At 35.6% G+C, this 18,016-nt stretch overlaps 2 protein-coding genes and 1 pseudogene across 2 annotated transcripts; all 3 read left to right on the top strand.

Annotated features, from left to right (window-relative positions):
• The first annotated feature begins 449 nt into the window (after positions 1-449).
• LOC114719612 (serine/threonine-protein kinase WAG1-like) lies at positions 450-2,043 on the top strand. The gene has a single exon (XM_028905128.1). The coding sequence runs from the start codon at positions 450-452 to the stop codon at positions 1,893-1,895; it is 1,446 nt and encodes a 481-aa protein (XP_028760961.1). The 3' UTR covers positions 1,896-2,043.
• Positions 2,044-7,888: 5,845 nt separating this feature from the next.
• Positions 7,889-10,326, top strand: LOC114719518 (leucine-rich repeat receptor-like serine/threonine-protein kinase At1g17230). Its single transcript, XM_028905027.1, has one exon. The coding sequence runs from the start codon at positions 8,074-8,076 to the stop codon at positions 10,324-10,326; it is 2,253 nt and encodes a 750-aa protein (XP_028760860.1). The 5' UTR covers positions 7,889-8,073.
• Positions 10,327-11,833: 1,507 nt separating this feature from the next.
• LOC114719509 (serine/threonine-protein kinase WAG1-like) lies at positions 11,834-13,177 on the top strand (annotated as a pseudogene).
• The last annotated feature ends 4,839 nt before the right edge of the window (positions 13,178-18,016 follow it).

Genomic DNA, 18,016 nt, shown 5'->3' with positions numbered 1-18,016 from the left:
CCAGAAGAGAAAATTAGGTTGTCTTAACAAACTTGAATAGTACACAATCAGATAGGGCTTACCTAGGTGGATCACTCTGTCATTTCAGGACAAAAGACGTAGATATAAAGCCATACCTATTAAATACTAATACATCCAACTTACCCTCTTCTAGTCTTATTCTTTTATTATTATTATACGTACCATTCCCCGATGCACCCATACTCGTTTGCATACTACTCGGATTCCTTCTCCTTCTATCTCCTTGTCATTTATTTTAACACGCAAAACCTCAGTTTGGTCAACCTAACACCTTCATCTGTCACTGTCTTTGTATTTGGGTCAACCGATGTATTCAGTTTATTTTATTTCGTTTTGTGATTATATTATTATTCTCTTTAGTTAATTTCCTTCTCTTTATATATACGAACCAGCCAGTCCATTGGCTTTCACCATTAGAAGTGTTAGCCATGGAAGAGTATACCTTTTACCCTCCCGATACAGATCTCGATCTCAGCTTTACCAGCACCACCTCCGCCGGCACTGACCGGACCTTTGCTTCATCCAGTGCTCGCACGAGCTTGGCTCGCAGCAGCTTGACTCTCAGCTTCAATGAACGTCTGTCCACTGCTTCCGCTACCGCCGGGACTTCCTCTTCTACACTATTCCTCCGACCGCATCGGGCCTCCGATCCTCATTGGTCTGCGATCAAAGCTGCCACCACTCTCTCGTCAGACGGTGCCCTTCACCTCCACCACCTCAAGCTCCTCCGCCATCTCGGCACCGGGAATCTCGGGCGAGTATTCCTCTGCCGTCTTCGTGACTATGATCACGCAAACTTCGCTCTCAAGGTTGTCGATAAGGACTTACTAAGCAGCAGGAAGCTCTCTCATGTACAAATGGAGGGTGAGATCCTGTCCATGCTGGACCATCCTTTTCTTCCTACGCTCTACGCTAAATTGGAGGTCTCTCATTACACGTGTCTGTTGATAGATTACTGCCCCGGGGGCGACCTCCACTCTCTCCTACGAAAACAGCCGGGAAACCGGCTACCGCTCCAGGCTGTTCGGTTCTTCGCGGCGGAGGTCCTGGTAGCGTTGGAATATTTGCATGCGCTTGGCATCGTGTATAGGGATCTGAAACCAGAGAACGTTCTATTGCGGGAAGACGGCCACGTCATGCTGTCCGACTTCGATTTGTGCTTCAAGGCCGACGTGGCCCCCACATTCCGGTGTCGGGCAGAGCCAACGAGGAGGAAGAAGCGCGCGTGCAACTGTTTCAGTGGCGCCAGAGCTAGATCGCCGGCGCAGCTGGTGGAAGCGGAGTTCGTGGCGGAGCCAAACGGGGCTTACTCGAGGTCATGCGTTGGGACGCACGAGTACTTAGCGCCGGAGTTGGTCTCCGGCAACGGCCATGGCAACGGTGTGGACTGGTGGGCGTTTGGGGTGTTCATTTACGAGCTGTTGTACGGGACGACGCCGTTTAAAGGATGGAGCAAAGAGAGCACCCTGCGTAATATAGCATCAAGTCGAAACGTGAGCTTCCACGTGGCGGAAGTAGAGGAAGAGGGCATGGCGGAAGCGAGGGATCTGATAGAGAAACTGCTAGTGAAGGAACCAAGGAGAAGGCTAGGATGCGGCAGAGGAGCGACGGATATAAAACGACACGCGTTTTTTGGCGGGATCAAATGGCCGTTGATCCGAACCTACCGGCCACCCGAGGTTCGGGGGCTAACGATCAAGAAGGGGAGGTCGCATGTGAACAGTCACGTGAGCCATAGGAGAATACGGTGGTGGTGGAAGGGGCTTGATTATATTCTAAAGAGAAATAATAAGGGATATAACTTAATCTCAAACTATAGTAATGGTAATTACTATCGTTACGTTAATGGTAATAAGGCTAGGAAATGTGTTTGAGATTCGCTTACTGGTAAAAAAAAAAAAAAAAAAGATAGTTGATGAGCATCTTATTAGTGAATATATATAAACATAGGAGAGATCGATTGGCCGTAAATATATATATATATATATATATATTTTAATTTGCTCAATTTTGGGTGTGATTTTTCACGGCATGATGAATAGATGGACTGGTTGTATATGAAATATGAATCCTGATGATATACTTTTACCATACATAAGCATTTTCATATGTTTTTGCTAATTTCAATTTGTTTGTTTGTTCGTTTATCTCAATTTTCTGCACTATTGAGTTCACGTCTCTATTGATCAGTGATTCTCATCCAAAATATGTTGCGCGCATGATCAGTTATTTTATATTCAATGGTTAAATAAGCGAGTTTAATATTTCAACCAAAAGAGATGGCAGAACAAATATTTCAACAAAAAATTTTAAATAAATATCTGCCATATAGTTAATATCTGGATTTTGTTTTTCATAATTTACACATCTGTTTGAACTCATACTCTCATATTTAAAGGGGAAAAAAACCGGGGAAAAAGAATGGAGAAGAAGTGCTTATTGTGAAATATTCGGGTTTGCTGATACTTTTAAGTCTTTTCATAGTGTGGTCAAATGAAAAATCACACGCAAATTTTAATGCCCAAATAATACGCTCACATATACAGTAAAAGCATTTTTGAACCTATGATCTCCCCATAAAATGACAAAGTTTAAAGCCACTAAACCCAAAAGTGATTGTTGCTTTTAGGTTATTTATTTCTTGCAATGATAGTGCATATAAAATTCATTAAATATTACCAATTCGTTATGCTTGACATGTTTGATCCCGCAGTGCTAAGCCAACTTGCCTCCTCGTTGCACACTAACCAATTAGGAGATAATAGTCAGGAGAATCCTATAAAAAAAAGTTTAAATTTACTAAATTCTAAGTAAAGAATTTTTACAAAAACTGTGTTGTTGTTTGCAAGTTTAGCATTACCAAAACCCGTTAAAATTTAATAAATTTAATCTTCTTTTTGTGAATTTTTTCCTAATAAATAATCCTTCCTCCTCTACCCAACTACTAATACCATGACTTCTCACAATTTTACAGGAGATAATCTTAAGCTTCCTAATCTTTGTGCTTATTTGGATTCTAGTTAGGCTGGGAGTATATTTTTATGTATTTACCATTATTATTATTTTTTCAATAACACTTATTAATTAGTTTTTGAAAATTATATCGGCCCCACAAATGTTTTTAAAAACAAAAAAGTACCACGCAAGTGTTAAATTCTCCTAATAACTTTTTTTTTTCCAAGTATAAAACTCGAACTCAAATTCTCACTCAAAAGAAACAAACACCTGAGCATTTTTTGTCTAGTGATATATATCAACACTTTCATTTGCCTACCTTGTATAGCTTGAAAAACAAGAATGAAATATCACATGTTTGTTTTATTAGTTATGAGAGATTGCAAAGTATAGTTTATTTATTTGTAGGTCATGAAAAATGAGAAATGTTTCGATTAGTGTTGTATTATTCTCTCAAATCTCAATTACATACGTATAAAATAAGTCAGTTCTTTTTTTTTTTCATTCATTAATTTTCTTCTTTTCTTTTGCAGAGATTCATTGCGTATATTACTTACTCTGTTCTATTATCTCCCATCCGCACCTGTTAAGGTTTTTTTTTGGGCTATGTGTATGTATTTTTTATTAGAGACTATCCTATTTAAGATACTATCGGGTACTAAACGTGAATTCCTCAACCAGTAGAATTTTGAACTGGAAGTTAATGCTTATACACGAAGAAATATGCTTTCAAATAGCAGAACAGGTCTGGGCTTAAAGGGGTTAATGGGCTGGGTGTAAGCCCAATTACTGCTTGACCAATTGTAAAAGCCCATAATTTGACATAAAGAGATCTAATTGAATATTTAACAATGTATTTAGACTTAGGGGGTGTTTGGATGAGGCAAAACCATGGTTTGCAGAATAGCTTATGGAGAATAGATTCTGGAGAGAATAGATTCTGAAAGAATAGATTTTCTAAAAAAGTGATTCTGATAAAGTGAGAGTGTTTGGATAATTAATGTCAGAAGTGCTTTTTGGTATGTGAAATTTACTAAAAAGGACATAAGTTTAAATGATAATTACATATAAGATATATTTCATAATATATGTTTATTTTAAGTAATAAATTTATTAATAATATATATTTTGGCAACATAATAAATAAGATATAAATAATATAAATAATAAAAAATTAGTGTGTATATATATTAATCCTATAAATAAATATGTTTTTAGAAAAATGATTTATTTTGCCAAAGAAAATATTATTATTTCTTAAAGGTTTTAAAGATGAAATCCCTTTTCATTTTAATTTATATATCATGTTCATATCACAATTCGTCGGTTAATTATATCAACTAACATATAGTATTATATTCACCTTAATTATACGATCACATGCTTTAATAAAATTGTATTCCATTATCTACAAGGATCCATCAGCGAATCAATCAATTAATAATTTCAAAAAGAAAAATGAAATACTCCTATATAGCTGCGTTTTTTTTTTCACCGGAACTCCTATATAGCTGCGTTGGGGTTTATATAAAGGCACATTATATTCCCTCGCCTCAGCAACACTCCTAGTTGCAGCACCTCAAAACCCGTACGAATGGATTCTCTGCACCAGCCCCTGCCATTGGCGCTCTTGTTCATCATCCCGCTCCTCTTACTCCTTGGCCTCCTCGCTCGATCTCGCTGGTGCTCGCCCTTCCCGCCTGGGCCAAAGGCCTCCCCATCATCGGCAACATGCTGATGATGGACCAGCTCACCCACAGATGCCTAGCCAAGCTCGCCTCCCAATCGCAGCGTTTTCCACCTCAATGGGCTTCCTTCGCATGGTCGCCATCTCTGACCCCGACGCCGCTCGCCAAGTTCTTTAGGTCCACAACAACATCTTCTCCAACCGACCAGCCACCATAGCCATCAGCTACCTCACCTACGACCACACCGACATGGCCTTCGCTCACTACGGCCCCTTCTGGCGACGGCGATGAATGGGAGAGAAGAGGTGTTCCGGGTTGAATGGCCAAACCGTGAGCTAATGTGAGCTAAACGGACCTCTGCAACCGTGAGCTAATGTATCGTTGGAGCCAATAATTCGCCCCAGAAGCTACCCTTGCAAGCTTATCCCAAACCAAGGTTTTGTTGGCCAAAACCAAGGTTTTGCCACAAACCTTGGTTTTAAAAAAAAAAGGGGTGTTTGGCAAAAAAGCCAAACACCCCCTTAATTAAAGTCTCTAAGTGAGATTATTTTGAACTCCTTAATGTAGAACTATGATGAAATTTAGTTAGTAACGTAAACGCTATCACTATTCACTCTTAAAACTAAAACTTAGTCTACAATACGGTCAAATTTTAACTTTTTATGAGGATATTTCTTATTAACTCAATTCATATTCTTATTCAAAAATCATGGATTTCTTTTAAAGGAGAATAAGAAATATAACATCAGACTAAGATACAATAAATTTTTAATTTCAAGTGATGTTGCTAAATTTCAATCAAGTGAGATGTTTATATCATACTTTTCCGGTCTTTAATATTGGATTTAATTGTTAAGTTGATTTTAGTTCTAAGTATAAGACTTATTTATCATATTTATTAATTTTTCTTAAATTACCCGTATAAATACTCCCTCAACCATAATCAAGTAGAAGAGGGAGAGTAGATGTTAAGGAAGATAATTATGACATTTTAGGGGAAAAAAATGTCATATTTCTTATAATTAATTAACTTACTTAACTTCTTTAATCTAATTAAATTAGTTAAATAAGTCTTATATTAAGAATCGGAAGAGCATGATATAATTATTATTAAACTACATAATCATATTTTTTTGTCATGTTATACGTTTGCCACCCTGGTTAATTAAATTATATGATTAAGCATTGCATAATATCATAAAATTCAACAATAATGGAATCTAGGTAGATCTTGATTGCACAAACTTAGAAGTGGGGCGGGTCAAAAAAGACACTAGAAAGGCTAACTTAGTTTTAAAACCAATACTTAAAAAAATCAATGAAATAATGGATGAGACTATATAAACGTTGCACACCAATAATAAAATAGAACATGAAGTCAATTTTGATATGACAAAAGCAACCCAACTTTATGAAAAACAAATGCTAAACACCCAGTGAGGGGTTGAAGTTTATATATATAGTGTTAGGCACAAAGTGGACCACATCTAGTTTGGGTACAAATGGAAATGCCATTATTAGAATTAGGAGACTAACATAATGCCTAACTTTTGATCTTAAACAATTTAGTTGGTGCACGCAATTTAAGATTTTTTTTTAAATACTATCTAATTTGGAGCGAGTTAGATCTGATGCAAAATTCTTCTAACACATTAAAATAATATTGATTTTTAAGACTTTGTCTAAGGAAATAAGCATACTAATTGATTGGCATATTCCAGAGGTTTTATCCAAATTTTAGTAGGCCATGGAATAAGGTAAGGCGCATTTTAAGAATTTCTTTTCTCTTTTTCATTCATTTTCTGCATTGACAAGAAACGAAAATTGAATTCCTAGAGAAAATGTAACTTAGAAGGCACAATCAATCTCTGGTTTTTTTTTTTTTGGCCTGGACAATCAGTCCTTGAAATATAAAGTGTTTTAACAACTCATCTTAAATTCTTAAGAAATACTACCTCTGATCCTAATTATAAGAGCCAGTTGACTAATTTGAGGAGATTAAAAAAGTAAGTTGAGATAGTTATTTGTCCTATATAGGTGCTGTCTTTCCTAAAATATCCTTGCTAATCAAGTGTATTGACTAGAACTATCATTGTTAGAATGACTACTTTGAAAAATAAATAAATAAATATGAGAGACAAAGTGGATTGGGGTCTTATATTTAGAATCAAAATAAAAGTCAAACATGGTTTTATATTAAGGACCGGAGGTAATAGTATCACAACTTATAAACTGGATAATAAATTATAAATTACCGCCTCTGATCTTTAATCTAATATGGAGTCACTGTCAAAATGATCAAAACTGAGAAATTACATCTCTTATTATGTTTATTGTTTTAAATTAATTTTAATGAACATTCTGGTTTAGGTAATTTGGTTAGTTATAAATTATATTACCTCGGAAACTTAATACCCTTTCAGTTTTTAATATAAGATCTATTTAATTCATTTGATTATATGAAGAAAGTTATATAAGTTAGTTAATTATAAGAAATACGACGTGTTTGTTTTAAAATACCATAATCATCTTTTTTAATATTCTTATTTTTTTTTATTTAATTATGACTGAGAGAGTATTAATATTTTAAAAAAATTAATAAATATGGAAAATGTTTTTGCGGAAAGCTATGTGCACGTTAAAAAGTTAGGAAAAATGAATGAAGTGGCACCACGCCACAGACTGGGAGCAGGAGGGGAAATCATTACTCTCGTGACTTCACAAGGAACAGCGCGAAAAATTCCCACTAGAATTTCCATATTGGCAGGCCCAGCAACAACAATGGCGGGGATTGGGATCCTAGAATTTTCCACGTCTTCCTCCTCTCAATCTGCACCGTTTATTGTTTAAACCCGTCAACTCATCAATCTTTCAAATGCAAATGATAGTAACAGTTGGAGAAGATAACTACTCCTGGTGGAGGATGGCCAGAACACGAAGCAAAAAGAGAAGAAAGAAGAAATCCAACAGAACACAGCAGTTGGTTTCGTCTCATCACTTCACTGTAAAGTGATCATCCCGCGTTGACCCAGCATTTCAATCCCTTCCACAACGTGACTCGAGCGGTTCAGCTCCACTTTCATGCTCCTCATCTATCAATGGTTATGTCTCTGTCACTCTCTGTCTCTCTCCCATATCCCTGCGATTCCTATTGATTGCTTCCGTGGGTTTGTCTGTTTTTCTGTGGACTTGAAATTTGGTTAAGTCTCAACGAGATTTTGGTTCCGTTCACATTACGGTATTTTCTGCTTTCTTCTTCATCTTCCGCTTTGTCTTAAACCTTGAACTTTCTCATGTTCACACTTCTGCTTCTGTAAAAGATTTCTGCACCGCGATTCTTCCATTTTATATATGCTTTCCGATCGTAAAGTTGCTGAATTGCTTTAACAACTTGACTTTTCTGGGCGAAATGGCAATATGGCCAGCTTGCAACCTCAAAAAACGGTTTTGCTTGATGCTAATATATTGTTTTGGCATCTTCCTTGTAAGTTCGATTAATGAAGATGGTTCAAATCTTTTGCGGTTCAAAGCTTCTCTTGCTGACACACGAAATTATCTTCACAACTGGAATGCTTCTGATTTTACCCCTTGCAATTGGAAAGGTGTGCATTGTGATGATTCAATGGTAACTTCCGTAAATCTTCATCAGCTTAATCTGTCTGGTGCTTTATCTCCCACCATCTGTAACCTTCCACGGCTAGTTGAGTTGAATCTGTCGAAAAATTTCATTTCTGGTCCTATTCCTGTGGATTTTGTTAACTGTCGTAGTTTAGAGATATTAGACCTTTGCACAAATAGGTTCCATGGGGAACTTCTGATTCCTTTCAGCGAAATCACCACACTAAGAAAGCTTTATGTCTGTGAAAATTTCATGCATGGTGAAGTGCCTGAAGAGATTGGGAATTTAACTTCACTTGAAGAGCTAGTTATTTATAGCAACAACTTAATAACCGGGAGAATTCCCACATCAATCAGTAGGTTGAAGCAGCTTAAAATCATCAGGGCAGGTGTTAACAGCATCTCAGGTCCAATACCTGCGGAAATAAGCCAGTGTGAGAGCTTGCAGATATTAGGATTCTCACAGAATCAGCTAGAAGGGTCCATTCCAAGGGAGCTTCAGAAGCTTCAGAACCTTACTGAGTTAAATCTATGGCAAAACTTTTTATCTGGTGAGATTCCTCTTGAGATTGGAAATCTTAGTAGCTTGCAATCGCTTGCTTTGCATCATAATTCATTTGGTGGAGCCCTCCCCAAGGAGCTTGGAAAGTTATCAAATTTACAAAGGTTGTACATATACACTAACCGCTTGAATGGCTCCATTCCGGTGGAGCTAGGGAACTGCACAAATGCTATTGAGATAGATCTGTCTGAAAATAGTTTAAGTGGAAATATTCCCAAAGAGTTGGGTCAGATCTCTGGTCTTACATTGCTTCATCTATATGAAAACCTTCTGCAGGGAGAGATACCTCAAGAGCTTGGGAAGTTAAAGCTCTTAAAGAAGTTAGACCTGTCCATAAATAACTTATCAGGTACAATTCCGCTAGTGTTTCAAAATCTTACATACATGGTGGATTTGCAGTTGTTTGATAATCAACTTCAGGGTAAAATTCCTCCTTATCTTGGATCTAATAGCGACCTTACAGTTCTTGATATATCGATGAACTATTTTATTGGTATGATACCTCCCCATCTTTGCCGCAATCAGAAATTGCAGTTCCTCAGTCTTGGGTCAAATAAGTTGCTTGGCAATATTCCTCATGACCTGAAAATGTGCAAGCCTCTTGTGCAGCTAATGCTGGGAGACAACCAACTGACAGGAAGCTTCCCTCTTGAATTACATGAACTTCATAATCTTTCTGCCCTCGAACTTCAGGAGAACCGGTTCTCAGAACTAATAGACCATGGGATAGGTCGACTCAAGAATTTAAAGAGGCTGCTCTTATCATATAATTATTTTGTAGGCTATCTTCCTCCTGAGATTGGGAATTTAACACAGCTTGTCTCATTCAACATTTCCTCTAATTTTCTCAGTGGAAGTATACCTCATGAGTTGGGAAACTGCATAAAACTCCAGAGGCTTGATCTGAGTAGAAATGAGTTCACTGGTGATCTTCCAGATGATATTGGCAAGCTGGTGAATCTGGAGCTGTTGAAACTTTCAGATAATAGACTCTCTGGAACAATACCGAGTGCTTTAGGGGACCTTTCACGTCTTACAGATTTGGAACTCGGGGGTAACTTATTTTTTGGGAGCATTCCTTTTCATTTAGGACAATTAGCTGCTCTTCAGATTGCTCTTAACCTGAGTTATAACAAACTTTCTAGTACAATTCCTGACAGCCTTGGGAGCTTGCAAATGTTGGAAAGTCTTTATTTAAATGACAATCTGCTTGTTGGTGAAATTCCTACATCAATTGGTGACCTTCCCGGTCTCTTAGTATGCAATGTTTCCAACAATAAACTGGTAGGGGTCATTCCAGACACACCGGCATTTCGTAAGATGAATTTTACAAATTTTGCTGGAAACAATGGGTTGTGTCGAGTAGGTTCATATTATTGTCATCCATCTCATACTCCAAGCTGGTCTAGTGATGGTTCATCAAAACAAAAGATAGTGAGCATTGTTTCTGCGGTGGTGGGATTTGTTAGTCTATTTAATTAAACGATAGAATCACAATAAATTTGATGATATTTTTTCTCTTATATCGTTGAATATCGATCCAAGTTTGAACAATATGCAAATTGGAGTAGAAGAATGAATTTTTTTCCAACTAATTATTAAAGGCAATGAGCACAAACAATCAATTGGAGTGCTCATACTTTGTTAACCAACTACAACATCAATCCCTCTATAAGACATCCCAATTCTACAGAAGAGCAATATTACGATCTCTAAGAAGAAACTTGCTTTGTCGGCCAGAGAAAAATAAGATTTTCTTTTTCCTTTCCGCTCGATCAAACAAATGTTTTGAAGATTTGTTTGTTTGTTCTGACAACTTACTGTGGAGTCATATTCGAACCTTCAATTATAGTAATTCAATTCATTGAATGACACTGATGTGAACCTATACGAATGGGCGTCGTCCCAAAACACAAAAAGATGATGAAACGAACTAAGACACAAAGAAAAGAAAACTCAAAAAAAAAAGAGCTAATCAAAGTGACACACATGATATGATATGATGAAGTGTGAAGAAGGAAAGTACTATTTTCTGATAAATAAATTCTGCTACCCAAAAGTGAAATCCACGTCCTCCTGCAGCTCAACATGATGCCCACTTCACTTCTTCACTGTAACTTGTACGTATAAATAAACATCAATCGGCGATATATTAGGAACGAAACACCCTCCATGTTTTCTGCTTTCATTGTGGTTTTCGAAGTGGACTGTATCTAGCTGCTACATGAGCAACAAAGTCATCAAAACCATGCAAAATATATATATTTACTTTAAGAAATGAATTACTAATGAGTACTGTCTCTGATTTTTGATATAAGAGCTAGTTTAATTTTTTAATTTGATCCTAAATATAAGATCTCAACCTACTCTATCTTTTCTATTTATTTATTTTTTTCCAAAGTAGTCATTGTAGTAATGGTAGTTTTAGCCGATACAATTAATTAGCAAAAATAGTTTAGGAAAAACAACACTTATTTATTACAAATAATTAATTTAATTATTTTTTTTAATCTATTTAAATTAGTGAATTAATTTTTATATCGAATGTAATATAATTAATCGAACTTAGCCGCCCATAAGAGAAAATTAGCTTGTCTTAACAAACTTGAAGGGTACACAACCAGATAGGGCTTACCTAGGTGGATCACTCTGTCATTTCAGGACAAAACACATCCAACTTAACCTCTTCTAGTCTTATTCTTTTATTATTATTATACGTACCATTCCCCAATGCACCCATACTCGTTTACATATTACTCGGATTCCTTCTCTTTCTATCTCTTTGCCATTTATTTTAACATGCAAAAACCTCAATTTGGTCAACCTAACACCTTCATGTGTCACTGTCTTTGTATTTGGGCCAACCCGATGTATTCAGTTTATTTTATTTCGTTTTGTGATTATTTATTATTCTCTTTAATTAATGTCATCCTCTTTATATATGCGAACCAGCCCCCTCCATTGGCTTTCACCATTAGAAGTGTTAGCCATGGAGGAATATACCTTTTTCCCTCCTGATACAGATCTCGATCTCAGCTTCACCAGCACCACCTCCGTCGGCACTGACCGGACCTTTGCTTCCTCCAGTGCTCGCACAAGCTTGGCTTGCAGCAGCTTGACTCTCAGCTTCAACGAACGTCTGTCCACTGATTCCGCTACCGCCGGCACTTCCTCTTCTACACTATTCCTCCGACCGCATCGGGCCTCCGATCCTCATTGGTCCGCCATCAAAGCTGCCGCCACTCTCTCGTCAGACGGCGCCCTTCACCTCCACCACCTCAAGCTCCTCCGCCATCTCGGCACCGGGAATCTCTGGCGAGTATTCCTCTGCCGTCTTCGTGACTATGATCACGCAAACTTCGCTCTCAAGGTTGTCGATAAGGACTTGCTAAGCAGCCGGAAGCTCTCTCATGTGCAAATGGAGGGTGAGATCCTGTCCATGGTGGACCATCCTTTTCTTCATACGCTCTACGCCAAATGGAGGTCTCTCATTACACGTGTCTGTTGATAGATTACTGCCCCGGCGGCGACCTGCACTCTCTCCTACAAAAACAGCCCGGAAACCGGGTACCTGTCCAGGCTGTTCGGTTCTTCGTTGCGGAGGTCCTGGTAGCCTTGGAATATTTGCATGCGCTTGGCATCGTGTATAGGGATCTGAAACCAGAGAACGTTCTATTGCGGGAAGACGGCCACGTCATGCTCTCCGACTTCGATTTGTGCTTCAAGGCCGACGTGGTCCCCGCATTCCAGCGTCGAGCAGAGCCAACGAGGAGGAAGAAGCGCGCGTGCAACTGTTTTAGTGGAGCCAGGGCTAGATCGCCGGAGCAACGGCGTGGAGTGGTGGGCGTTTGGGGTGTTCATTTACGAGTTGTTGCACGGGACGACGCCGTTTAAAGGATGGAGCAAAGAGAGCACCCTGCGTAATATAGCATCAAGTCGAAACGTGAGCTTCCAAGTAGCGGAAGTAGAGGAAGAGGGCATGGCGGAAGCGAGGGATCTGATAGAGAAATTGTTAGTGAAGGACCCAAGGAGAAGGCTAGGATGCGCCAGGGGAGCGACGGATATAAAACGACACGCGTTTTTTGGCGGGATCAATTGGCCGTTGTTCCGAACCTACCGGCCACCCGACGTTCGGGGGCTAACGATCAAGAAGGGGAGGTCGCATGTGAGCAGTCACGTGATCAATAGGAGAAGACGGTGGTGGAACAAGGGGCTTGATTATGTTCTAAAGAGAAATAATAACAAGGGATATAAATATAACTTAATCTCAGCCTACAGTAATGGCAATTACTATCGTTACGTTAACAGTAATAAGGCTAGGAAATGTGTTTGAGATCCACTTCCAAAATTTAGGATACTTGGCCTGGTCCAAAAAAAAAAAAAAGATACTTGGTGAGCATCTTAGTGGATATATATATATATATATATATATATATATTTATATAAACATATATAGGAGGGGTCGATTAACCGTAAATATCTATATATTTTAATTTGCTCAATTTTGGGTGTGATTTTTCACGGCATGAATAGATGGACGGGTTGTATATGAAACATGAATCCTGATGATATACTTTTACCATACACAAGCATTTTCATATGTTTTTGCTAATTTTAATTTGTTTGCTTGTTCATTCGTTCATCTCAATTTTCGGCACTATTGAGTTCATGTTTCAATTGACCAGTGATCATCCAAACTATGTTGCGCGCGTGATTAGTTATTTTATATTCAATGGTTAAATAACCAAGTTTAATATTTCAACCAAAAAAGATGGCCAAAAAACAATATTTCACCAAAAAAAATTTTTAATAAATATCTACCATATAGTTAATATCTGGATTTTGTTTGTCATAATTTACACATCTGTTTGAACTCATACTCTCATATTTAAGGGAAAAAACCAGGGAAAAAGAATAGAGAAGAAGTGCTTATTGTGAAATATTCGGGTTTGCTGATACTTTTAAGTCTTTTCATAGTGGGGTCAAATGAAAAATCACACGTAAATATTTTAATGCCCAAATAATACACTCATGTGCGCAGCAAATGCATGTTTAAACCTATGACCTCCCTATAAAATGACAATGTTTAATGCCACTAAACCCAAAAGTGATTGTTGCTTTTAGGTTATTTATTTCTTGTAATGATAGTGCGCGCATATAAAATTCATTAAATATTACCAATTCGTTATGCTTAACGTGTTTGATCTCGCAGTACTAAGCCAACTTGCCTCCTCGTTGCACATTAACCAATTACGAGATAATAATCAGGAGAATCCTATAAAAAAAAATTTTAAATTTACTAAATTCTAAATAAAGAATTTTTACAAAAATGTGTTGTTTTTTTTGTAAGTTTAGTATTACCAAAACCTATTAAAGTATTATTACCAAATTTGATTTAGAATTTAATAAAATTAATCTTCTTTTGTGAATTTTTTTCCTAATAAATAATCCTTCCTCCTCTACCTAACTACTAATACTATGGCTTCTCACAATTGTACAGGAAATAATCTTAAGCTTCCGAATCTTTGTGCTTCTTTGGATTCTAGTTAGGCTCGGAGTATATTTTTATGTATGTATCATTATTAATTTTTTCAATAACACTCATTAATTAGTTTTTGAAAATTATATCGGCCCCACAAATCTTTATAAGACAAAAACAAACCACTTAAGTGTTAAATTCTCCTAACAGCTATTTTTTTTCAAGTATGAAACTCGCACTCAAATTCTCAGTCAAAAGAAACAAACATCTGAGCATTTTTGTCTAGTGATATATACCAACACTTTCATCTGCCTCCCTTGTATTTGTTGAAAACAAAGAATGAAATATCACATGTTTGTTTATTAGTTATGAGAGATTACACAAGTATAGTCTATTTATTTGTAAGTCATGAAAACTGAGAAATGTTTGGATTAGTGTTGTATTATTCCCTCAAATCTCAATTACTAGCAGTATCAACTATTCTCGTCATAGATTAGATATCTAAAGGGACTGCACCCACGAAAAAAAAAAAATCATTTTTACGTACGTATAAAATAATTCAGTTCTTTTTCCTTTTTTTTTTCCAGAGATTCATTGTATATACTCTTCCGGTCCTTAATATAGGACCTAACTCTTGAGTTGGTTTTGGTCCTAAATATAAGACTCATTTATGATATTTATCAATTTTCTCTAAATTACCCCTATAGATATTCCCTCAACCATAATCAAGTAGAAGAGGGAAATGGGGTATTAAGAAAGGTGATTACGGTGTTTTAGAAAAAAATGTGTCACTTTTTTTATAATTAACTAACTTACCTAACTTTCTTAATCTAATCAAATTAGTTAAATAGGTCTTATATTAAGGACCGGAGGAGTATTACTTATTCTGTTCCATCCCCACCTGTTGAGGTTTTTTTCTTGGCTATGCGTATGTATTTTTTTTATTAGAAATAATTATATTTAAAATATTGTCGCGCATTAAATATGCACTCCTCCGAACCGAAAGTTAATGCTCACGCACGAAGAAATATGCTTTCAAATGGCAGAGCGGGTTTGGGCTGAAAGGGGTTAATGGGCTGTGTGTAAGCCCAATAACTGCTTGACCAATTGTAAAAGCCCATAATTTGAGATAAAGAGATATAATTGAATATTTTACAACGTATTTAGATTTAAAGTCTTTAAGTGACCAACAGGGATTGAATCTAGTGGAAGGGGTTAGTTTCTCACAATATGACGAATCAAGGTTTGAATCCCCACTGGAAAAAGTGTCCACATTTAGTGTCTGACAATACCTCGAATAGGATCGCCTCCAATAGGAGTATACCTATTCTTTATTTAAAAGAAAAAAAGTTTATAAGTGAGATTGTTTTGAACTCCTTAATCTTAATGTCGAAAACTTAAAAGCTATGCTATTGTGGATGCAAATATTACGCATTTAATATTCTTTTTTTTAATAAAAAAAAACAGATCACATTGAAAAAAAGACATTTGTATTTAACATTCGAATGTTGAATTATAAAAATTGGGAACAGTTTTATTTTTATAGTATGCACTGTTCACTCTTAAAACTAAAACTTAGTCTACAATATGGTCAAGTTTTAACTTTTTATGAGGATATTTCTTATTAACTCAATTCGTATTCTTATTCAAAAATCATGGATTTCTTTTTAAGGAGAATAAGAAATTTAACATTAGACTAAGATAAATGCAATGAATTTTTAATTTCAAGTGATGTATGCGAAACTTCAATCAAATGAGATGTTTATATGATATAATATAATTATTATTAAACTACATACTCATATTTTTTTGTCATATTATACCTTTGCCACCCTGGTTGATTAAATTATATGTTTAAGCATTGCATAACATTATAAAATTCAAAAATAATGGAATCTGGGTAGATCTTGATTGCCCAAACTCAGAAGTGGGGAGGGTCAAAAAAGACACTAGAAAGGATAACTTAGTTTTAAAACCAATACTTAAAAAAATAACTGAAATAATGGATGAGACTATATAAACGTTGCACGCCAATAATAAAATAGAAGATGAAGTCAATTTTGATGTGACAAAAGCAACCCAACTTTATTAAAAACAAATGCTAAACACCCAATGAGGGGTTGAAGTTCATATATATAGTGTTAGGCACAAAGTGGACCACATCTAGTTTGGGTACAAATGGGAATGCCATTATTTATCACTAAGCCATTATATCAACCACTTCAGTGTGTTGGCACATATAAAATTATCCATCCTTTACATTTTTCAAAAAATTTGTTTTTTAAATTAGAATTAGGAGATTAACATAATGCCTAACTTTTGATCTTAACAATTTAGTTCGTGCACGCAATTTAAGATTTTTTTTTAAATACCATTATGTTCATAAAAAGTTACATGATGTTCTAACTAATTTGGAGCGAGTTGGATATGATGCAAAATTCTTCGAACACATATTAAAATAATATTGATTGATTTTTTAAGACTTTATCTAGGGAAATAAGCATGCTAATTGATTGGTAGGCCATGGAATAAGGTACGCCGCATTTTAAGAATTTCTTTTCTCTTTTTCATTCATTTTCTGCATTGACAAGGAAGGAAAATTGAATTCCTAGAGAAAAATGTAACTTAGAAGGCACAATCAATCGTCTTTTTTTTTTTTTTTTTGTGGGCCTGGACAATCAGTCGTTGAAACAAAATAAAAAACGATACCTATGAATTTAAATTTGACACATTAGATTGAAGGCTCTTAAAATCACACCAAGTTACACCTTATAAGGTGTTTTAACAACTCATCTTAAATTTTTAACAAGTAGTATTATAACTTATAAACTGGATAATAAATTATAAATTACTGCCTCTGATCTTCAATCTAATACTCAGTTGTCAACATTATTAAAACTGAGAAAGTTAGTCATGTCAAGGCCCCCCAAAAAAAAAGGTTAGTCATGTCTAAATGTTTCTCTCTCCTTTCAGAAATCTACCCGTAATTAAATGTTTTTTATGGCGGTAAATTGATTTATTAGGAGTTGGAAAAATAGTTATATATTTAAACACGGTAAAGATGACTATTTTTTTTTTCTTTTGCCAAAATTTTTAAAGATAATAACTCTTAGTTTTAAAATTTTTGCAAGTGTTTGAATATTCCTTCTATGTTATACTTTTTTTAGCTGAAATTTAAATTTATCATTTTTATTTTTACCCCATTAAATACATAAATATATTTTCATTATCACACATTCTCTCATTTAATAAATTATTACATATTTTTTTCTCAAATTTTCCCTTTTTCACTTTCTCTACAAATAAGACTATTTTTTTTAAAAAAATTACATCTCTTATATGTTTATTGTTTTAAATTAATTTTACTGAATGATCTGGTTCTGGTAATTTGATTAGGTATAAATTAGACTACCTCTAAAACTTAATACTCTTTCGGTCTTTAGTATAAGATCTATTTAATTCATTTGATTATATTAAGAAAGTTAGATAAGTTAGTTAATTATAATATGACTTGTTTTTTTGAAAACACCATAATTATCTTCTTTAATATTCTCCCTCACTCTTCTAGTTGATTGTGGTTGAGAGAATATCAATATTTTGAAAAAATTGATAGATATGAGAAATGAGCCTTACATTTAAAAACACAACTAATTGAATAATTATGTGCTATATTAAGAACCGAAGGAGTAGAAG

Source organism: Neltuma alba, unplaced genomic scaffold (assembly GCF_004799145.2).
Source record: "Neltuma alba isolate B1F8T4 unplaced genomic scaffold, ASM479914v2 tig00002178_pilon, whole genome shotgun sequence".
Taxonomy (NCBI): Eukaryota; Viridiplantae; Streptophyta; class Magnoliopsida; order Fabales; family Fabaceae; genus Neltuma; species Neltuma alba.
This window is presented reverse-complemented; position numbering and strand designations above follow the sequence as displayed.

Bases quoted from the DNA above. Each gene is read 5' to 3' on its own strand.
- LOC114719612 (XM_028905128.1), top strand. From the start codon at position 450: ATGGAAGAGTATACCTTTTACCCTCCCGATACAGATCTCGATCTCAGC.
- LOC114719518 (XM_028905027.1), top strand. From the start codon at position 8,074: ATGGCAATATGGCCAGCTTGCAACCTCAAAAAACGGTTTTGCTTGATG.